Below are 25022 nucleotides of genomic sequence, written 5' to 3'. Positions count from 1 at the left end.
TTGCTGATGTCGTAGTAATGAAAATTATGTTTATTAACACTGCCATTATTATGGAATGTAGCTTCATCCGAAAAAAGCACCACATTAAAAATTTCAGGCTGACGAATCTTATTTGGCGCACACTGACAGAAAGCCATTCTTCTTTCATAATCCTGCGGAAGTAATTCCTGCAACAATTGAATATGGTAAGGATGGAATTTTTCGCTTCGAAGTATGCGAGATATTGATGTTGCACTAAAGGGTAATTCTTTAGCAAGCTGCCTAACGCTTTTATGAGGATCTTCAACGACACTTAAAGCTACTGTCATCCTGTTTTCCTCATTTGTAACTGGCTTCACCCGTTCATGTTTTTCATAAATTACACTTCCTGTTCTCTCAAATCTTTCTTTTAGTTTTTGAAACACTTGTGCTTGGGAATGTCTCCTTTTAGGATAAAGTTGCGCATAAATTCTAGATGCTAAAAGGCTTATTTCTTTCAGCAACTCCAAGGGCATATATCATATCAACAAATTCCTCACGAGGCAAATTCATATTGATTACAAAATGAACAATAAAACTTAAAAATCGATTAACTAACTCACTGATAATAATTTCTAAAAGGGTTTTTGAAGAAAAAACATTGATCTTGTCTACTGCTGTCATAAAACTAATAATCTGACAATTATTATTTGACGTTTAAACCAATGTTTCTAAGCAATCTTAATCAAAACTTAAAGAATACCCGTTTTATGCATAGTATTTTACAGAAAAGTTAAAATATCTCAAAAAGTACTTGGTTTAGCTATAGGACATATTAAATAAAAAATAAAGGTATTTGAGGAACAAACTTAATTAGATAAAAATATACAGGGTATTCCATTTGAAAAACTTGAGATATTGCGTATTTAATTTCAGCAAATTTGACAGTTCTTTAAAAACACCCTGTATTAAAAAATTACAAATTATCATAGTCAGCCTAGAGGAGGTCCCCTAGACTAACTAACTAACTAATTAATTTAAAATAAATTTTAAATTAATTATGATTTTTTAAACGAACCCTCTAAAAGGCAAAAAATAACATAAAAGAATTAATTACGTTGCAACGCCGCACGGAAATTTTAAAAACGTTATACCAAAGTAAACTACTCTTTTTGCCTCACATTTTAGTACCATAATATACAGAGCGTGCCATTTAAAAAAAAATCATATTTTATAGTAACTTTTTTGTGACACACCCAGTATACATAAAAATATTTTTAGTTCGTAGGTTTTTGGCAATCCTACAACTTTGCTGTAGAACTATTTGCCTTACCTCGTATAGCTAAGGCGCTATCTTAGCCGTACACCTTGTTGGCACACCCTGTATACTGCGCAGACCTTGAAAAAGTTATTATGCTGCCAAGACTGGAAACATTTAAAACTGCAATTTTCACAAACAGACTAACAGCTTACAATGAGAACTTTGTACCAATTGGCAAAAAAAAGAATGACAAATCGTTTGCCGCCGTTTGGCATGACGCCTTGTTTAAACGCAGTAAAGATGAATTAATAGGCACATTTTACCAGTTTTTCCTTGTGAAGAGAGACGCTGTGAAAATAATATTATGGCTTGATAATTGCTCCGCGCAAAATAAAAATTGGTCATTATTTTCATTTTTGCTCTACATTGTTAATTCTCATGAAATTAATGCTAATGAAATTATTATAAAATATTTCGAGCCCGGCCATACATTTATGGCCGCGGATTCGTTTCATTACAAAGTTGAACAGTCAATGAAAAAGATGGGCAACAAACTATACGATTTTGCAGATTTTGTTCAAGCCGTAAAACAATCCGCACGGCAAACTGAAGTTCTGCCAATGGAGTTACAGCATTTTTTTCTTTGGGAGGATTACACCTCGCAATATAAACCCCCGGCCATATCTAAATGAAATAGTCCAAGTATCTGTCCAAAGGGGTTCCCATATTATGACATACCAAGATGACTTCGATGGTCCAAAAATTGCACTTGATTTTCTTACTGCCAAAATTACAAAAAATAAAATACTGCCACCACCAAAAAAATAACAAAAAGTCCTTGGAATTTCATCTAAAAAGAAAGAGTTAATAATACAAAAACCTCGGTGCAATAATGAAGAACAGGCTTCAATTTTAGAAAGACCTTCTAGTTTCCCAAGACGATGGCTCAAACTAAAATGTTAGTATTTTTTTGTAAGCTGATATGTTAAACTTATTCACTTTCAACCAACCTTTGTTTAAAAAGTATGTAATAAAGCTGTCCATTTCTTTTGTAATATTAGCAAATATTTAATAATAATATTAGCAAATAGCAATATCCTTCATGACGTATCTAAAATGTGTACTAAAATCCTAAGCGCAATAGACGCATCTCATTTTTAACTAAAAATTTCTTTCTAAACAAATAAAACTTCAAAGTTATTTATTACTCAAACACATTACTACAAATAACTAAAAAAAAAATTCAAAAATTAAATAAATGCGAGTGCTGTAATAAAAAACCAATAAATCGCAATAACTCAAAAACTTAAAATCTTGAGAGGCGTCTTTTTTAGTACAGTCAATCTGTAACTAAAAAAGGCCAGAACTTTTAAAAACTATCCAAGTCGCTAATGTTTTGAGGGTCAATTGTATTCCCGAAGAAAAGCTTAAGTCCTCTGAATTGAGAGTCAACCCCCCCCCCTTTTTGGGAAACTCAAAAAGTTTTTCAAATCGATTTTGCGGCTAAACAGTGAGTCATGTAGAAAAACTTATTGAACATGAAATGTAGAGCTTTTTGTGCTCTACAATTCATCTCATGGGCCCAAAGCTGTAGAACCAAAATTCGAAAAGTTAGAGGGCGCCAAAGTCACCAATTTTTTTTTACCATCGCAAGGATTGCAAAAATGTAGAGGACAAAAATACCTACAAAATGCATGTCTTACTTTTTTTTTTCGATTTACCGTTTTTGAGATATAATGCATTTAATACCGAAATGTTTACTTTCGTGTATGTAGCCTGCCTCAGATGTTTGGCGAAAGCTGTTTTTCGTCGCCTAACGTTTGCGCATCATGAAATTAAAGTAGAACCTGAACAAAATTTCTTTTACCCTTCTTGACAAATTGAAAAAAGCCATGCAGATGGCGCTGTAAGTCCACGAAAATGAAATTTGCATAGATTAAATGTTCTTTAACTTGCACAAAATGAATAATTGAAGTGATTTAGTAGAAAGGGATAAGAGAAATTGGTACATGGTTTACGGAGCACCAATGTGCCTCAATAATTATGGTTGCGTAATGCATGTAATGATAATTGATTACTGAATAATTGCATAGTACATGTTGATAGCATTACTTTTGCAAAATTCCATTCCCCACTTTTTTACTGCTATTCCATCATTAACATATTACTATATATTTATTTGAACACTTACCCGAATGTGAATATTTATCTTGAAACATCGTTTATGGTCGACCACTCGACACGACATTTCGTCCACCGCATTGAATTTTTAAATTTTAAAGCATAACGAGAATACAGTGGGACAAGGTAGTTTACGAAAAATTTATTATACAATAAATAGTTCGAAAGCATACAAAATTTGTTTCAATTTTTTTTCGGTCTTCCTCTTCTTTTTGATTTCTTTTTTGGTGGTTCTTCAACTTCATCTAATTCTAAAGAGCAGTTGGAAGATGTATCCGACATTGATGTTCCTTCTTCGTCCATTGCATTTCGGTTCTCTGAGGGGCTTGGGTATTTTGACAATTTGAAAACTTGTGAAGGTAAATCATCAACGTCATTCTCTTCCAAATATATTGGGGCAACGTTGCTGCAGTTTTCTCCTGCACAGTACTTACAAGCAACAGAGCATATAAGACCTGCTTTGCGACATCCGCAGGCTGCCCCGCTGTCATTCGTCTTGCATCCACAAGAAATTGCTTTCAGTATCGATTCTGGCGCTGGATCTTTCGAATTCGCTGCCGGTTTCAGTCCTTGATTTGTCTTCTCCCACCCCCATTCCAGTGGATCCATAGTGTGGCCCAACCACGACTGCACCTGCAAGTAGGCTCTGCGACTGTGGAGGTTTGCCGCTTCGACGGATGGTGGTAGCGCACATAGATTTACCTTGCTCTTAGTTTTTGCCTGCACAAATTTCTTGTAGCGTAACTCTGACAGCTTATCTTTTTGAGTATTCCCAAGATACAGACCCACAAAAAATATTTATCCTGCATTTTCTATGTCTTTCGGATGAACTTTTCGTTTCTTAAAAATGTCTGCATGTTCTCGCACTTTATCATTACTCTCAAGTAAATTCACGAGTTTCGCTTTTCCGATCGTGAATGTAGCTGTCGTAGTATCGCATCCACTGAATGCATGAGCTAAAAGCACGTGTGGCCTAGGCGCGTTGTACTTGAAACTGCTGGGTCCATACAACCGCTCCGGGACTTTTCCTTTACTAGGCTTCAACAAAAAAGTTTGTTGGTCGACTATAGCGTTAGCAGTGAGCAAAACCAGCAAGTCAATGTCCTCGCCAACGATAATTGCGCACTCAAGCGTAGCAGAATGATCAAAATTGTTTCTCAGTGAAAAAATGAAAAAAGTCATTTTTGGTGACTTTGGCGCCCTCTAACTTTTCAAATTTTGGTTCTACAGCTTCGGGCCCATGAAATGAATTGTAGAGCATAAAAAGCTCTACATTTTATGTTCAATAAGTTTTTCTGTATGACTCGCTGTTTAGCTGGAAAATCGATTTGAAACACTTTTTGAGTTTCCCAAAAAAGGGGGGGGGGTGAGACTCTCAATTCCGAGGACTTAAGCTTTTCTTCGGAAATAGAATCGACTCACAAAAAATTAGCGACTTGGATAGTTTAAAAAAAAAAATTACAGATTTCCTGTACTATTTGGCTTAGGACGGCAGTATAGTGAAATGGAGAAATGAATATTTAAATGAAGTTACCTTAGTGAATTCGTTCGGATTCCTTCTCTACGTTAGTTCCTTCATACACATTTTTATATCTGCCGATTTTTTTTTAACTTTTAAAATTAATTTATTATACGGTATAATAATATTTTTAATATAATATTATTATAAGTATGTTTTATTTTATAAAAAGCTTTCTCCCATATTTTTTAATTTTTAGACTTATTTTGACACCTGGTATATTAACTTTCTTAATATGTTAAAAAATCTGGTAACTTTCATTATTTAGGACATTTCATGATTCCCACAAACATAACATAAAAAATTATGAATACACCACATTACTTTGGGCAAAGTTTACTGAATAAAATACTAATAAAACTAAACTAACTAATAAAATTTTATTCAGTAAACTTTGCTTTGGGCAACTAAAAAAATTTCAAAAATGTGAAAATTATTAATAAAAAAACCAGTGGTTGCTAGACCAATTATATTTTTTCCTATAAGGATTATATAAATGAGACTCTCAAATATAATGTATTTCTTACCTGAGGGCTATAGACGTTCAAATAAAGACAATCTTCCTCTCCTTCAGTAATAACAGATCTTCTATAAATGTCTCTTTGAGGACATACAGCGTGAATTTTCGTTGCATTAAAAACTCCCTTCCATGGCCCATATGACACAGGAGGCTAAATAAAACGTAAAAACAATAATTAAAATATAAACATTTAAAACCTTGAAAAGATCAATAAATAAGATTTGCTAATAAACACCATCACCTTCAACCGTAATTCCAAATAAGCTTAAAAAATTAAGTAACTGTGCAATTTGCAAGAAAATCTAGGCTAATGCATCATAATTGCTTTCCAATTCTAGACTAATTATTTTATCTTAATATATAACGAGTTTAAAATAAACACTATTTGCGTTGTAACAGATTTTAAAAATATAGGTATATGCATTTATATTTATGTATATTGTTTGTTAATATGCGAATGATGCCTACACCAATTTTTTGGTGGGCTTGGCTTAAAATTGGGGATATTGAACTATTGTAAAAACCTTGTCTCGATTATGCTTTGAAATTATAAGAATATATTTTCGGCTAGTATTTAAAGCATGAACATCCATGCGGTTAAGTTTTTTTTCTTAAGATTTAGTTTTGATGATGTTATAAAAAAACAGGCTGAATATTTAAACCTTAAAAACCAGTTAAATAAACAACTCTTTAAGTTTATGTTAAACGTGTTACCGCCATCTAATGCTATAAATATAACGAATACAAGGGTTTTGAACTTTTTGCACCCATCTTTTTTCTGTAGTATCTAAATATGTGCCATAAATCATTCAATAAAATTACAATAGATTAATATCAGAGCCTACAGTAGTCTCTGTATGGGAAAAGAGATCACAGAGCAGTTTTTAAAAGCAATGTTAGAATTGCCTATAGTTAAAATGGGCGTTTAATATACCACCATTTGCAAAATAAAATAAAACATTAGGACCTAAACATCCACTGTAAGATTTAGTACTACAAAAATGAACAAAATAGTGAGGTTAGAAATAGAAACACAATATAAAAGCAAATAAAAACAAAAATAAAAAGCGTTGTGTCTCGAACCGTAGACGACTCGCTTGCTAAGGGAAGCCTTAACTAATGGTGCAGACAGACATGTACATTTAAAATGGTAACTTATAACTTAAATAGATAACATGTATATACAATTTAAAATAACAGGAAGAAAAATTATCTAGGACATGTTATTAAAAATTAAATTAGGTTTAAATGTAAAGATGTCATTAACACACACAAGAAAATAATTTTTCTTGGTTCTAGTTATTTCGAGTTTTTCTAATAGGTCTAACTTCTTCCCTTTATTCATGGAGTATGAAGTAAGGTGAGTATCAGGTGCAGTGAAATTGTGGGATGTAGCTAGCGGATGGTTAGCGAACGCTGATTTAGTTTCTGTAACATCCGTGTTTCTGTATTTATACATATAAACCGTATGTTCTTTAATTCTAATGGATATTTTTCAGCCCGATTGTCCAAATTAGTCAATATACAGGGTGTTTCAAATTCGAGCCACATCATTGGGATTTCGGAAACGGTAAGAGATACAGGATCGGTTAAATTGGGGCAAAGTTGCGTATTCTTATGCTTAACAAAATGCCGTTTTAAAATTTAAAAAATTCCGACTACGTACGAAGTTATTCGGAAAATACCGAAATTTTGGAAAATCGTTTTTATTTTTTTGTGAGGTTATTTGAAAACACATTTTAAAATAATTGACACTTTGTTATTGTCACTTTTTCTCCTCTGCCAGATGGTGTCGTCAAATTTAAAATCCGACGTTTCGTCTTTTGGCAACCATCATCAACTTTATTTTTTTAAATACGGCCCTGGAATTTTTTTTACTCATTTTAATTCCCCTTTTTATTCTTAGAGAAATGACATATCACGATATGATGTCAAAAATTTACTTTTATTAAAAAAAAGTTAATACTGTCCTGTTGTTTGAAATAAAAATTGTCTTGATGTTGTTTTTCAATCAATAACATGGTAAAAATATTGCTAATATGTTATATTATATTATATTTTCACAAATTTTTCTGCAGGCCTGATGTCTAAGTCTCCGGCTGATTAACTTGAAAATTCTTATTAGCAAAGATGGCTTTGAATTAGAAAAAAATGGACGACCATCTGTCATTAATTGTTTATATCTGTTTGACATTTGGCTTTTTCGATATTTTGTGAAATCAAAAATGGTATTCTCTAGTAGCGAACAACGTGATATGGTCTAAATTTACTATTCTTTGAATAGAAATTCGCAACGCTCCTGCCAACAATATCTGGAGCAATATCCAGAGCGCCCCCAACCTAATTATACGTATTTCGGAGCTTTGGACAGGAACCTTAGCCTCTATGGAAGTTTCACTAAACCTCGAAATATGTATGGGACTCGAGTGCATCCTGAAACCGAGCAGGCGATTATTAATGCTGTAAGTTTTACAACGATATACTTTCACAATAACTTTTTATCAGATAGCTTTCGTTAAAGGTTACCCAAAATCCGCAAGGTTCAACCAGACAATTTTCCCGTGAATTGAATATGCCAAGTACCCGTATCCACAGAGTATTGAGAAAAAATCGCTATCGCCCCTATAAACTTCATATCAGTCAAGAACTTAGGCATGGAGATACCGATAGAAGGCTTCAGTTTTGCAATTGGTTGAACGAAAAACTGCAAGATGATGAAAACTTTTTAAACAAAATAATTTGGACAGATGAATGTAACTTTTCGACCAACGGGCTATTTAATCGGAATAATGAACATTTTTATTCAGTCGAAAATCCGAGACAAAACCGCGAAGTAAGAAGACAGGGGCATAATTCTTTCAATGTTTGGGTGGATTTTTACAGGAATCGAATTTTGGGACCTATTATATACGACGGTAATTTAACTGCTGAGCGCTATTTAGATTTAATTCTGCCAAATATATTCGATGTTCTTGAAAATGAACCTCTTGATATTATCCGCGATTTGTGGTGGCAGCAGGATGGTGCACCATCCCATAATGGAAGGAATGTCACACGATTTTTAAATCATAATTTTCCTAATCAGTGGATTGGAAATCAAGGGGTGGTGCGCTGGCCAGCTAGAAGTCCCGACCTTTCCCCGTTGGATTATTTTCTTTGGGGCTATTTAAAGAACAGACTATTTAAGAACACCCCAAATGATATAAACATTTTACGTGCAAATTTATTGACAGAATTAAGGGGTATACGAGCCAGGACTATCCAGCGGGCAGTGTCTGGAAAATTTACGTAGAAGGATACAGAAATGTATTGAGGTGCAGGGTCAACTATTTGAATATTTACTTTAAACTTAAAATATTGCATTTTTTCGCATTAAGTTCTATTATTTTTAGTTTGTGTTGTTTAACATACAAATTAGTAATAAATTATAGTTGTTACTATTGTTATTGTTTTTTTGAAAAAATTTTGTCAAAAACATTGTTTTATTCAATAAATGATAGTGTTAAGATAAATTATTACTTTTTATTTCAAACAACAGGACAGTATTAACTTTTTCTTAATAAAAGTAAATTTTTGACATCAAAATATTGGAAAATTAAACTATGTGATATGTCATTTCTATATGACAAAGATAAAGTGTCAATTATTTTAAAATATGTTTTCAAATAACCTCACAAAAAAATAAAAACGATTTTCCAAAATTTCGGTATTTTCCGAATAACTTCGTACGTAGTCGGAATTTTTTAAATTTTAAAACGGCATTTTGTTAAGCATAAGAATACGCAACTTTGCCCCAATTTAACCGACCCTGTATCTCTTACCGTTTCCGAAATCCCAATGATGTGGCTCGAATTTGAAACACCCGGTACACTGCGTTACAGAAATTACACTTTAAAGCGTACACTCAGAGTCGGACTGGCCCGCCGGGCAACCGGGCATTTGCTCAGTAGGCCCCCACCTTCTTGTAAATGGGCCCTATTAAAACTATTAAAAACACAAAAACATAGAACAACAAAAAGTGTACACATAGACTGGCAAATTGCCCCTAATGAGTAACCATTAAAGCATAAGCCATTAAAAAATAAGAAGAAGAGAAACAAATCGCGGGGAATCCCTGGCTGGAGGCTTGCTGATCGCTTGCTGGCGACTTGTGTGTATGTTTATGTATGCACTACATTTGAGAATTATTTCTGTTCGCATTGAATAAGTTTTCCTTGCAAATTTTTTTGTTAATAATTTTATGAAGGTTTAGTGTAAGTGTGACGGTGTATCTGCTGCACTGTGTACCATAAGCAAGTCAGTAAGTTTAATTTTTTTTCTATTACGTGTTATTTGCCTATTTAAATAATTTGTATGTGTTAATCGTTAATCTCATAATGTTTTTAGGATAGAAAATAATGTTTAGCAAGAAAGATGAACTGTCCGAAGCCGAACCACCCCTAAAAAAACAAAAGCAGTTTTTGTCCGGTTTAAAAAAGAAAAATAAAAGAAAAAAATGCTATGGAGACTACATCAGCATCCTCCATGAAGATCACGTCATTTTTTAATCTAAAAGAGCCTTTACCTACTAGTAGCCAAAATGTCTTCATTCATAGCAGTGTAGTTGCAGACAAAGGTAATAACTGTAGTTCCTTGGAGCCTGATATTCAGGATTCAACAGATTCGGCTTATAAAATATCAGAAGCTTCGGCTTTGTTATCTTCAAACTCTTCGGATTCAGAATCGGATTTATCGGAAAATGAATGTGACGCTATAGAATTAACAGATATTTCAACTAAGACAAATAACGTAATAAAATTTTTTTCTCCTTCTACCCACGCAACAGTACAAGAAAAGCTAAATTTTGTTAAACAACATCCAAATCAACCCACTTATTTCGATTATCCTAAGCTGCCGTTTAATCCGAAATTATACCAGAGAAAATTACCAAACTGGGAACTCGTTGTTAGAAACTGGTTGTCTTATTCTGTGGAATTAAATAAGCTGTTCTGCTCTATTTGCATGGTTTTTAGTAATGTTAAAAATAGATAAACATTTAGTTCACTCAACGTGTTAAAGAGCATGAATAGTCGCTCGGTCATTCCTTATCTGTGCAAGCCTACTTTAGTGCAATAAGCAATCAGAATATCGAGGTAAAAATAAATGTTGATCTAGCTAATCAAAGAAAAAGTGAAATAATTAATAACAGAGAAATCGTAAAAAGAATCATGGATATAATTCTTTTTATTTCCAAACAACACATTGCGTATCGAGGTAAAGAAGAAAGTAGCAGCTCATTAGCTACTACGAATTTTAAAATTAACCGTGGCAACTTTCTTGAACTATGTTTGTCGCTAGCATAATATGACAATATTATGAAAACCCATATCAATAAAATTTCTTGTCGAAAACATGATAACAAACAAGGTAGAGGGTCTCATTTAACTTTTCTTGTAAAACATTTGTTAACAAAGTTGTTCTTATCTTGGTGAGTTTTCTGAAACAGAAAATATCTTTAAAAATTCAAAAGGCCAAAAAGTTTAGTGTGCAAATTGATTCAACTCAGGATGTAAGTGAAAGGGAACAGTGTGATATTTATTGCAAGATATGTTAATGATGGTAAAGTAAAAAATGAACGTTTGATATCTCTGATAAATTTTAAAAAATCATCAGGTTTGGCTTTATACAACCATTTAAATGAAGAACTTAAATTAATGAATTTGGAAATCGCTAATGTTATTGGCTGCTCCTTTGACGGAGCCGCAAACATGTCTGGGCAATACAACGGACTACAGGCTCTCAAAAATAACGCTAATTGTTCGGTATACACTTGGTGCTATGCCCACATCCTAAATTTAGTAGTATGTGATACAACAGAATGCTTAATTAAATGTAAAAATCTGTTTGGTCTTCTTAATCGCACTGCGATCTTTTTTTTTTAATCTTATAAGCGTGATTCAGTGTGGAAAGACCAACGTAATGATTTTAGAACCTTAAAAAAGATTTGTAACACCCGTTGGTGGAGCAAAGCAAGGGATTTGGAAGTAATTTTCGGATCGCACCAAAATATAACCGATGAGCTATACTCCAGCCTGCTCAAAGCTTTGAAATATATATCTTGCGATCAAGAAAACCAATTTGATGGTAAAACATCGTCGGAGGCAAATTCTTTATTAAATACATGGACGAGTTTTGAAACTATAATTTTAAGTTTAATATTTCCTTAAATTTTTAATATATTAACCCCAGCATCAAATTATTTACAAATCGCAGGACTAAATTTTCAGGTTGCTTTTAAAATAATAATGAATGCAAAATCCGAAATAGAAAAAATGTTTAATAATTTCAAAAATAATTTATGATAACACTAAGAAATTTATTGACTTAATAAATAAGAAACCATGTATTATAGAAAAGGATATACTTATTGGAGAGAACTTTCCGGTACATAGAACAAGAAAAGTAAAAAAAATGCCTGGACGAAATTTCCAAAATTACTGAGCTGGGTCTCACAAATCACAATCAGGTAACACAAAGTTTAGAAAACAGATTTGAAAAGCAGAAAACCATTTATGATTATTTTTACTTTTTTGATCCGCGAAATTTTGAGCAATTAGTAAAACAAACTGATCGTTTAGATAATAGCGTTTTTGAGGAAATTTCAAAACTGTCGGGATTACCTACTTCTTGTATTAAAACAGAACTAATTAATTTTGCAAAAAATTTTAAGGATCTAAAAATCCTGACAGAAGATTCGTCATGCTTACCAAAGGGATTTTATGTATAAATAGAAAACAGTAAATCTGAATCTAATGATGATGATAATAAAACTTCTCCAACTTCACGAAAGAAAAACTGTGTAGGTTGCTTACATTGTTGTCTAAAAATACTTCTTGAACATAATTTGCATGTCGGAGCATATAGTCATCTGTCTATAGTAATGGTCATATGTATATAGTATACAAGTGTCTTTTGACATTATCTTGTACGCAAGTTGCTTGTGAGCGTGTTTTCTCCAAATTAAAATTAGTCTTAAATCGTCTTAGGTCCCTTTAAGGGCAAGAGTTAGTAGAGGCTTTTATAATAATAAGTTCAGAAGCAGATTTGCTTGAAGCTTTAGACTATGATCATTTAATTGACAAAATTGCAAATTCTACGTCGCTGTTGCAAAAAAACTTCTTATCTAATAAGTAAGTTTTTATAAATTTCACTTTTTGTTTTTTTGCCATTTTATGTCATAATTTTATAGGACTAGAGCTTGAGTGCCTGATTTCTGTTAACGTAGCTTTAATTAGTATACTGTAGATAATAGAATATGTTCTTTGATTTTGTTTTAATATATAATAATTTAAAATACTTATTTGTTTTTTTTCCATAGGTAGATAATATACCCAGTTTCCCGGGCCCTATTGCGGTCTCTGCCCGGTAGGCCCTTATGCCACCAGTCCGACGCTGCGTACACTTCCGATTTAGAGAAGAAGTCAGAAGCAGACTTTTCTTGGCTCTAGTTATTTCGAGTTTTTCTAACAGGTCTAACTTCTTCTCTTTAAAGCATTCATGGAGTATATCAGCTCCATCAAATCAAGTGAAACTGTGAGATGTAGCTAGCAGATAGTTAGGGAACGCTGATTTAGTTTCTGTAACATCCGCGTTTCTGTATTTATCCACAAAAGCCGTATGTTCTTTAATTCTCGTGGATATTTTTCGGCCTGATTGTCCAATATACACTGCATTACAGTCGTTACACTTTAAAGCGTACACTTCCGATTTAGAGAAGAAGTCAGATCTGTCTAAAACCTTAATTAATTGTCCTTTTAAATTATTAACTGTTTTAAACGCTATAGTTAAATTAAAAGGCTTAAAAAATTTGCTACCGAAGAATGAAATGGGCTGATCTACTTGTTGAGTTTTCTTATCATGTATTAGACTATAAGTTCATTTATATTTGTTAAAAATTAAAAAAAAAGGTGATTTATACGCGCGAGAGGGAAATCATTATCAAAAGCAATGTGATTAATGATGTTGAAAAAAGAAAAATATCCACTAGAATTAAAGAACATACGGCTTTTGTGGATAAATACAGAAACACGGGTGTTACAGAAACTAAATCAGCGTTCGCTAACTCTCTGCTAGCTACATCTCACAGTTTCACTGCATTTAATGGAGCTGATATACTCCATGAATGCTCTAAATAAAAGAAGAAGTTAGACATGTTAGAAAAACTCGAAATAACTAGAGCCAAGAAAAGTCGTGTTCTTGTGTGTGTTAATGATGTCTTACATTTGAACCAAATTTAATTTTTAATAACATTTTGTAGATAATTTTTCTTCTTGTAATTTTAAATTGTATATACATGTTATCTGTTTAAGTTATAAGTTACCATTTTAAATGTAGATGTCTGTTTGGTTTTAGTTATGGTCTCGCTTGGCAAGCGAAAGGTCTACTGTTCAAAACCCAACAAGACAACAAACTTTTTATTATTTATTTTTGTTTTAATTTGGCTAAATATATTGTGTTTCTTACCTCACTATTTTGTTTATTTTTGTTGTAAGTTTTACAGTGTATGTGGTCCTAAGGTAGTTTTATTTTATTTTGCAAGTGGTTGTATATTAAACACCCCATTGAATTGTTTTAGGCTTGATGATGCCCTACTTATACAGAGTGAAACACGTATAGCCAATAAAATTTGCTTATGAGACCGTGACTTTGTTTTTTGTTTGTTTGTTTACATTTTGTGCGGCCTCTTGGAAAAAATGGATGAGGATTTATATTTGCCTATACTAAGTTTAGGTTCATCAAAACAATTTGTCTTTATTTTACCACAGATCAAACGATTTTACAGAGCCTAGTTAATACAAGACAGTTATTAAATTTCTGAGTTTATTCTGTAATTTGCTTTGATAACGTCATTTGAGACAGATATAGAGTATACAACTTGTGTATTGTCAGCGTATACAGGTTAAGGAATTAAATGATTAAAAGATTACGCATTGTCTGAAATAATTAACTTAAAGCAACTCCCGTCTTCTGATAAGTATTTATTATTTAAATTTTTTTAAAAATACTTCATTCTTCTGTATGACTGCATGCTGCACTGTTAAATTTTAAAGCGCTATAAATTTTCCTTAACTTATACCTCTTCTCAAAGGCAATTCTGCAGTACAATGTAGAGATTTGCCTTCAACATGACAATCTATAAAGTACTTGTCCTAAATAAGGTCAGTGCCCTCTATTGCCCAATACTGAAACTTTACAATTTATTTACCATCTACAATAATATTTCAAAAGAAAACTATAATGCAAACTTATAATAGAAGCAAAGTTCCCCAGCCCATCGCTAGGTGGAGAAAAATGAGCGACAGCCTTTTTTTTATTAAATTTACGGGAATCCCCATTTTATAAAATAAATGTACAAAATAGAATATTACATAATAGATAACTTAACCTAGTGACTTGATACAATGTATATATATATAGAGTAAGTATATGTATATATATTATATATAATATTCTATTTTGTACATTTATTTTATAAAATATATATATATATATATATAAGAACTGAGTTGACACCATTACAGCCATAGTCTGCTGCTCAGGCTATTCTTAAAAACGGACAGTGAACTACTACATAAATCAATGTTATGAGCGTTTACGACACTCAGAGATCTATCGATAGGAGAATGACGGCCATATTCAGTTCTGTGCATAGAAACATGATAAAGGTCAAAATTGCGTAGAGTTCTATTTGGAACATTGAGACCCACTTTAGAAAGAAGGCCAGGAGCATTAATCATGCCATTAACCAGCTTAAAGACAAAACAAAGATCAGCGTTCACACGCCTTTTGGCATTGTATCCAGGTTAAGTCTTACTCTCATGTACTCACGATGGTACTCGTCAAAGCTAATACCCATTCTAAATGCAGCACACCGTACAAATCCATCATGCACTCTCTCAATCATATCTATTGAATTCTGATATAGAGGAGACCACACTACTGAAGGGAATTCAAGATAAGATCTAACCAGTGAGACATAAAGGAGTCTATAGGCTTACAGAGAAAGATGTGAACTATAACTATTTACAGCACCCAACATTCTTAGTCCCTTTAAAGTTATTTTAGAGATGTGATGAACAAATCTCAGATGTTCATCGAATCACACGCCCAAATCCTTGACTACATTCACATACTGCAAAAACTTACCACGGATACTATATGTAGAATTGAATCTCTTCGAACCTCTATGAAATGATATGTAGCAACACTTGGAAATATTGAGCCTCAATCCGTTCATCACTGACCACTCACACAAAGTATCAAGGTCTTCCTGAAGTTTGGCTATATCATTCACCTGCTTAATCTGCATGTAGAGCTTCAGGTCATCAGCAAACATACTTACAGAACTATGATTGATCACATTAACAATATCATTCACAAATAGATTGAAGAGCAGAGGGGCACAGTGAGATGACACCTGAGGAACCCCTGAGACTACATTAGCAGGTGCAGAAGTACAGCCATGCACCTTCACACTCTGAGTTCTTCCTATCAGAAAACTCTTTAGCCATTTTAAAAGGGAGTCATGAAAACCAGCACTTTCCAACTTGGCCAGCAAGAGACCAAAGTTCACCCTGTCGAAGGCCTTGGAGAAGTCGGTATAGACTGCATCAGTCTGAACTCCCCTCTCGAAAGTCCCCAACAGATCACACTCGTATTGAACCAAACTGCTGGTTGTGGATTTCCCAGAAGAGAATCCTGACTGTTTTTCACTAATGATTCCTTTGCACTGCCATGTTAGCTGACCGCAAACCAAACTATCAAACAATTTGGCCAATGAGTTTTGACTACATACTCCACGATAATTGGCAATATCCCCCCTATTGCCAGCCTTAAATATCGGTATGATGAAACTGTGCTTCCAAGCTTTTGGGAAGGTAGAGTCTTGTAAAGACATATTAAAGATCATCTGGAGAGGCCTACTAATTTTATGAATACAGTTCTTTAAAAAGACGTTAGGTATATTACCTGGCCTACAGATAAACTTGTTAGGTAATTTCTGGATCTTAGAAAATACCTCCGAGAGAGTGAAGCGTCAAACAATAATATTCTGGGAACCAAATTCAAGAGAATCAGAAGTGGGATAAGTAGAGTTGTAAAGTGTAGCAAAAAACTTTGCAAACAAATCAGTAATTGCTTCCCTAGACTCTGCCATTTCCTGGCCCAAAACCATCGAATTTGGAAATGCATTGCTCTTTCTTTTGTCATTGACAAACCTCCAAAAGTAACGACTATCATCCACCACTGACCTCTCCGCTTTACCAATATATTCACTAAAGCAACGATCGTGTTCTACTTTACATCGAGATCTAAGGGTCGAAAAACGAGCATAAGGGTCCGGTGAGGGAGTAGACGTATATTTCCTGTCTGCAGCCTTCTTTTTACAAATTAAGTCTTTAAGTAGAGGACTAAACCATTTAGGAAAAGATTAAGACCTTAGTCTCTTTTTAGGAACATACAAATCAAGGCAATCCTGTAAAATATCATTTAACTTACCCGCAGCACCATCAACATTCAACCCATCAAAATTCATACTATATTGATTGGTCAATAGCCCCCAAATGAAAGTTGATAGCCCCAAAGTCGGCATTCCGAAAAAAATCGAAATAAAATTCATCAAGCATTAATGAAGATGAGTCAGTTTGAATATTAATATGATAAACGTAGTGCAAACTATTACTAAAAATGCAGTCTACAGCAGCTGAAATATTAACATTATGCAAATCAGAAAATACTAAATCTAAAAATGTGTTTTTGTCATTTGGTACGTTATTATGATAAGAAAACATTTCAGCTAATACTCGGGCTGGATAGTGTTTATTGCAAGCTACACAAACCCCATCAACATCATTTGACCAAACCGCCTCAGGTAGGTTGTAATCACCGAACACCAGCACCGATGATTGTTGGTAGCTTTCACAGATTTCATGAACTGACATTCTATGTAACTCGTACTTATCGCGTGTAGCATTTGGTGGAATATACACTCCACCAAAAACAAATGACTTTTTGCAAATATTTACTTCTACATATGCCACCTGTCACCTTATAACTTTGAGGTGAGAAAGTCAATGCTTTTATTTACGGGTCTATGTGTGCAAGTAACGATTATTATTTTTTCTAGGAACCTTTTGAAGTTACAAAAGCAACAGAGTAAGTACAGAATAAATATTTTATTGAGTTTATACTTTAGACATGTGTTTATTAATTTATTATGATGTTCCTATGAAAGCCATATGGAAAATGTTTAATTGGCCTTATTAGTAGGCATAATGGTGTTATTTGGAACATTAATTTTTTCCGATATGTAATGATTTTGGGTATGTTGTATAATTTTTGTCATGGATTAACAACATGTTCTTGAATTTTTTTACATTTTATTTTTATGTTATTTCCTTTAAAATAAGTTTTTTATAAATTATCGAAAATTGCCCTTATTAGGAAGAATGCTTGGATTACGAGCTTTGTGGACTGAAGTAAGCCTACAGCAAGCCATTCAAGATGGCATACCTGTACTGCAAGCATCAAGAGAAAACCATCTTGAACTAAAAGTAAAAAGAAAAAGTTGGGGCTTTATAGCTTGTTAAACGTTGAACAAGAACGCCACTCATTCAAAAGGTTCTTCGAAGAAGTGTGTTTTCTTTTGCCGAAGAACATTGCCCAAACCACGGATTTTCTCAAACTACGAGGATGGCTGGAAGAAAATGGATGCATTTATTTCATCAAAGACATCCAGAGTTTGTTCAAAGAAAAGCACAAGCTTTAAATCCTGCAAGAGCACTAAAATTAAACAGACATATCGTAACAGATTATTTTCAAAAACTTCGGCAGACTTTGGTATATTTTTATTTAATTAATGGTCCACAATGCATTTATAATATGGGCGAAAATGGGGTGCCGTTTGACGCTACATCACCAGCAAACAAAAAGTCCTCCCAAGAAAAGGGATTAAAAGAGTGCATCTAATTGCATCAGAGCATGCTGAAAATGTGACGGTGATTGCGTGTGGAAATGCCTTAGGCCAAGCTATTCCGCCTATGATAACTTTTTAAGGGAGTTTGCCAAAAACCTAAATGGATTGATTCTATGTCTCCAGGATCCATCATAGAAATGACAGCTAAAGGAAGTATGACCACTGCAATTTTTATCAAATGGGTAAAACGTTTTTCTAAGTTTAAATCACCTGGGCATTGTTTGCTGGTGATGGAGCTGCCTTTCATTTAGATGCCGGTATTATTGAGGTTGTTGATGCTGTTGAAATATCGTTGTTACGTCTTTCAACTACTAGCGGGTTATCCAATTCGAGGTTGGCTAAGTACAACCCTGCCGTTTGACATCTGTCAGAAATAAACGTCATGTGAAGCGTTTTTTTTTAGTTAAAGGTTTGACATTTATAAATATAGATCTTTTAACAGTCGAACAACGTACTAAAATTATTAAATTGTTCTATAAAAATGGTGATTCTCCTGTCTAAACGTTTAGAGCTTTAGGAGCTGATTACGGTCGACATAATCGTCCTACAGAGCAAACAATTTCGAACACAGTAAGAAAATTTGAAGAGACTGGATCGGTTACTGATATTCTAAGGCACGTGCATTACCGTAACGTTTGTTCAGCTGAAAATATCGCTGCTGTTGCTCAAAGTGTGGAGGAAGACCCAAATTTGTCAATTCTTCGGCGTGCTCAAAATTTGGGTTTGTCTTACGGCTCACTGTGGCGAGTTTTGCATATGGATTTACAGCTCCATCCGTACAAAGTCCAACTCACTCAAGAACTTAAGTCTACAGACCATGGACAACGCAGAACATTCGCAAATTGGCTGCTTGAACAATAAGCTGCTGTTGCTCATTTTTCGAGCAGTATTTTCTTTAGTGACGAGGCTCATTTTACGCTGTGTGGCTACGTAAATAAACAGAATTGCCGCATATGGGGTTCTGAAAATCCTCAGATAATCGTAGAAAGGCCTTTGAATCCCGAAAAAGTGATTGTATGGTGTGCATTATGGCTCGTGGTGTCATTGGTCCGTATTTTTTTGAAAACAATTTTGGGAGAGCCTTAACAGTAAACTTTGAGCGGTATGGAAGCATGTTGATTAATTATTTTTGAAGAGAAGTTGAAGAAGAAGATCTGGAAGACATGTGGTTCCAACAGGACGGGGCCACAAGTCACACAACACAGGCCAACCGAGCTGTGGGGCTATGCGAAAGATCGTGTCTACGTCAATAACCCTCAAACTCTTCAACAACTTAAAGCCAACATTCGTGAAGTTCTAGCCGAGATACCACCTGAAATGTGCCGAAAAGTGATTGAAAAATTTCTTAAAAGGATTGAAGTTTGTCAGAGAGTCGGCGGTGAACATTTAAATGATATTGTGTTTCATATATAATAGAATGATACAATCTTTAAAACAAAATATTCAAAAATTTCGTCTCCATCTGAATATCTTGTATGTTTTATTTAACTTTACTTTCTCAAGCATAAAATGGATAACCCTTTACTACACATGAATTGCAACTTCTTGATAAATCCGTTTTTCTCTCATTCGAACAGGTTTTGGATGAGGAGGTTTTAAATTACGTTGATGTAAAGCCCGCAGCAGAAAAATATTTTAGAAATGTCTTAACTTTCGCGTAATATTTCGCGAAATTTTATTGCAAGTAATAGAGTTACCCTCTTTAAAGAAAGACGCTTACTACCGCTGTACTGAAAAATAACAATGTAGCAAGTGAGCAGAAAAGCGCACGAAATACATGTATGCAATGCAATATTTCGCCTTTAAGCACCTTTCCTTATGATTACGCGTAAATCATCGATTCCCCAACCTGTATATGATAATTACAGTAAGGTAGAGAGTATAAACGAAAATGTATAAATTATGAAAAGGACTGATCCTTAAACGCTTCCCTGAGGAACACGTTAATCACAGATTAATTTCGAAAATATATTGTAACCTCCTCAGACCCCAGGTATCATATATGATACCTGAGGATTTAATTTTTTTTTCGGCGCGCTGAAGCAATTAGCCGCCAGTTCCCGATGGTATCAATGATACATAGGCAAATATGCGCACACATTTTTATTTCGCCGACGCACGCTGTAGTGGTGAGGTTAGGTTAGTGTATTGTTTACATTTGCAAGTGCACGTTGCATCATGATGCCTTTTGACCAAAATAAGAGTAATTAATATGTTCTTGCTTTTTTATTCTTATATATTGACGGCAGGTAGCACATACAACATGTGTAATAAAAAAATTCTCTCTTAGTAATCTAATCGTGCCGCAAATGGTAGACTTAGTAAAGGTATCACCAGTGATATCTTGGGTTTCTAAGACTACAAAAATAAATGAATTGCTAGGAATTTGTGGGTTAAATATAACATCATATTTTGGGTTTTTTTTAATTATTTGCCTTGTTAAACATCATTATTTCGTCACTCGTCTATGAAATAATTTTTAGGGGCCTTAACCAGCTTCGAGCTAGAAGAATTAGTTCTTAATCTGGACCTAGACCAATCAGATATTGGCGATTTATCGTAGGAGAGTGGGGATGAAGTAGATGTGGACTTGGATTTGGTTAATATTAACCTTGATCATCAGGATGGATTAGAAAGTATAGAGGATATGGAGATGGCAGAAAATATGAGTGATTCTTCGGATGACGAGCCTCTTGCCCATTATTTACCAAGCTATGAAAAAACTTGTTCCCGTGTCCGGGAATTTGAAGCATTCCAGTTTAACTTTAAAAACGAGAACATTTCCACTCAATTAAATCAACCAAGTATGTACCTAAGAAAATACATTTCTGATACTTTCTTTGAACAAATGGCACTTTTCACAAATATGCGTGAGGTTATTGAGACAGGCCGTTCCCTTGAAACTTCTGAATATGAATTGCGAAAATTCTTTGGATCTTCCATGTTGATTGGAATTTATGGTCTACCGAGAATAAGGATGTACTGGGCGCGAAGTACAAGAGTTTCAGACACAATTTCAAGAAATCGGTACTTTATATTGCGATCACGGGTAAAACTTGTAGAAGATCAGAGGGTTACCAATGAAGAAAAAATAATAGATAGATTCTGGAAAGTAAGGCCTTTATTGGACATGGTGCAAAGAGGATGCCGTTTAAATGAACGAACGAAAACAGTGTTAATAGATGAACAAATGTTTCTTTGCATGGCCAAGTAAAAATGCGACAATTTGTTAGGGGTAAGCCAAATCCAGTGGGATTAAAAAATTTCATCATGACAACACCGAAGGGAATTCCGTTGGACTTTCATCTCTATGAAGGAAAAGGATCATCTGTCGAATCATCGCTATTTAAAACACCAGAAAAATTAGACGTAGGTGGCAGAAAGGTGCTGAAGCTGACCGAAACTTTGCCGCTGGAGTATCAGTGTATACTGACCGTTATTTTACTTTAATATCTTTGATTGATGTTCTTTTATCAAGACAAATAACTTTGCCTGGTACAATAATAGCTTCTAGAATTCCCAAAAACGCAATTCCGCAAACTGATAATCAATTAAAAAAATTGGGTCGTGGATCACATGACTCACTCAAGAGAGGAGATGGAAAAATTATTCTGACTAAATGGTTTGATTCGAAACCAGTGCATTTTGCTTCCTCCTGCTCTGGTATTGAACCCCTGGGTAGTTGTAAAAGGTGGTCAAAGACCGAAAATAAATACATTAGAATTAATCAACCCGCAATAGTTGCCGATTACAATGAGAATATGGGAGGCGTCGATTTATTAGATAGGGTCATTGGAAAGTATGCAATGCGTGGGCGTACCAAAAAGTGGACAGTGCGTACAATTTATCATTTTTTAGATTTTGCCGTAGCTGCGTCTTGGCTGGAATACTGACAAAATGCTATTGCAGAAGGCTTGCGGAGAAAAGAAATCTTAGATTACCCTGACTTCAAATTATCAATTGCCAAAACTCTCGTTTAAACTGATATTCCTCAAGCAGATTGCGAGCAAAGTGATTCTGATGAAGAGCAGGTAACGTTCTGAAAACAAAGGAAAATTCAGCCTATTCCAGATAGAAGAGAGAGGAAGCAGGGAAACACTCATCTACCAGTATTTACCAAACACGACCAGAAATCCAGATCAAAATGTCGATATCCGAAATGTGGTAAATTGACATTTGCTAAGTGTGCTTCATGTGACGTATATCTTTGCTGCTCTGTTGAGCGAAACTGTTTTGCTCTTTTTCACCAATAAAGTTTTTTTTTTTTAACTTTTTTTGTATTTATTTAAACCCAAGGTATCAAATATGATACCTTACTTTTTACAGTAAAAAACAAAAAAAAAATATATTTTTTGATATTTTTTTGTTTTTTGGGCCCAACACTTTACAAAAAAGTACGTGTTTTAAAAAGATATGTTTTCATTTCACCTTGGGTCTGAGCAGGATAAGTTGATATTTTTTGGGTACGCTGGTTTAAAAAAGATTTAACTTAATATTGAGAACCACTTCCAAAGCCGACATAAGATAAAATACTTATGTAAAGAGTATCCAGGAAAACCAATACGCTTGTTTTGCCCTCCTCTAAAGGGTCTGTAATGTATGTAATTTGTAACTTCGGCCAGTGCAGTTGAGCAACTCTCATCACGACGAAATCTTAGTTATTATTTTTTAAGTATTTTTGCTATAGTCGATAAAAAAATTGATCTAAGTTCTATATTTATTTAGTTAGTTATGTTTAATCAATGTTATCATTTTTAAGTATATATTTTTTTATTTTCTAGGTTAAATTATTTATAATAATAATTTTTTTAGTTAACAAAAGTAACATTTTTGTGTCTTTTCTTAAGCTTTAAAACAGGTAATAAATTACTGAAACGTACGTCCAAAATGTAAATTAATTATTGTTAATTAAAGGGTTCAAAAACTATGCAATTTTTTATTAAATAAATAAAATAATAAAAAAAAATTAAATGGGTTTTTTAAACCAATCGGTCAGATTAAAATAAAAAATACAATAAACGTCATGGCTCTTTACGAATTTTTAAGGATTTTTTTAAACTCAGATCTACAACAGGTCAAAAAAGAGTTTTATAATCTATGTTATGTATCTTGTAATAAAAACTTAAAAATCTATACTTTTTATAACTAAAAAATTCACCTTAAATCTCAGATCTCCAAGGGGTGGCTTAGCAAATGGAATCCCCGTAAATGAAAAAATGTCTCTTCCCTCCTTACTTTTCAAAATTTTTCCCACCAAGGTGCCTTGGGCACACTTCACTTCGGGGATATTACAACGACTACATTCACCATCACTTGTCAAAACTTCCCAAATCTTTAACAACAAAATACTGAACACAAAATTTAAATTCATTTTTTTTAGATGGTTTCACAAACAAGGTATTAAATGAGCGGCATTTAAGAACACACTGTATATGGTTATTAGTTCAAGCGGTTTTATATATTTTAGTGCGATAGTGCTACTACACGGTTTAATATTAAATAATTGGTGGGAAATAGAAATCAGAATTTGCGCATTTGATCTATTGCAGATTTATTGTAGTAGGAATAATCTAGTGCGGGGGATGGGGAGGGGGGCACTTAAAATGTGGTTTGCACTAGTGTTTTGATTTATCCCTAAAAAAATATTTCTAGGTTTTTTTAATAAATTATTTAAAGCAAATCAACATCTGGAGTATATGCTAATCTATCTAAGAACTCTTTTAAAACATTTCCAATCTTGTTTTCATTTATTTGCTCTACTTCATATTACATGTTTCTCACTTTTACTTATCGTTTACCTTTATTTATTATGGAATAGTACTCACAAGCCAGACAGTCGAATAAACAATAAATAATAATAAAAAACTGCCCTAGAAAGTCCACTTGACACTAATTACCAAAAATAAGTGATCATTCTATACTTTCTGTTACTACTGATCATCGCAATGACAAACTTTCAGATATAGCAACATTTAGGAGAAATATGAAGCAATTTAATTGCAAACGAACTACAAAATTATTTAATAAATACACCATGGAACAACAACATATCAGATGTTAATGTACAAGCAGAGAATTTTATTACAAAAATTACAGCGAATTTAAACGTTATGTGTCCTTTATATAAATCTGTTAGAAAACAAAAGTTTCTAGACCAAAAGGTGGATTACTTCCGAAATCAAAATTTTAATGAAAGAAAGAGACCTTCTTTACAAGAGAGCCGTTTTTACTAAAAATGTAGGTATCTGGGCTGAATATATGACAAAAAGAAATGGCATAGTCAGTCAAATTATAAACGATAATAAAAAATAATCCAAAAGAGTTATGTAAAAACCTTAAGATTCTTCTACCGGGAAAAAATCAATGTATACAAGGGGAACAATTTGTGATATCCAAGTTGTCACTGACGAGGCTACAATTGCAGATGAATCTAATAACTACTTTGTTAATTGAAGACCTTGGGGCAACAAGGATCTAAGCCACAAAACGTTAGTTTTGAGAAAATCAATTTTTAAAACATTTTTTAAATCCTGAAATCGGATTAATTATGTTAAAAAAAAGACCTTTAGTT

At 33.6% G+C, this 25022-nt stretch overlaps 1 protein-coding gene across 1 annotated transcript in view; it reads right to left on the bottom strand.

Annotated features, from left to right (window-relative positions):
• The window catches only part of LOC126743532 (venom carboxylesterase-6), a 90611-nt gene extending 66659 nt beyond the window's left edge, over window positions 1-23952 (bottom strand). Inside the window, exons 1-2 of the mRNA XM_050450658.1 lie at window positions 23610-23952; window positions 5447-5590 (exon numbers count right to left, since the gene is read on the bottom strand). Of these exons, the coding sequence (XP_050306615.1) occupies window positions 5447-5590; window positions 23610-23822 (357 nt within the window). The 5' untranslated portion in view covers window positions 23823-23952. The remainder of the gene's footprint in view (window positions 1-5446; window positions 5591-23609) is intronic.
• Window positions 23953-25022: the final 1070 nt, after the last annotated feature.

Source organism: Anthonomus grandis, chromosome 13 (genome assembly GCF_022605725.1).
Source record: "Anthonomus grandis grandis chromosome 13, icAntGran1.3, whole genome shotgun sequence".
NCBI lineage: Eukaryota > Metazoa > Arthropoda > Insecta > Coleoptera > Curculionidae > Anthonomus > Anthonomus grandis.
The sequence above is the reverse complement of the archived record's forward strand: the minus strand, read 5'-3'. Positions and strand labels throughout refer to the sequence as shown.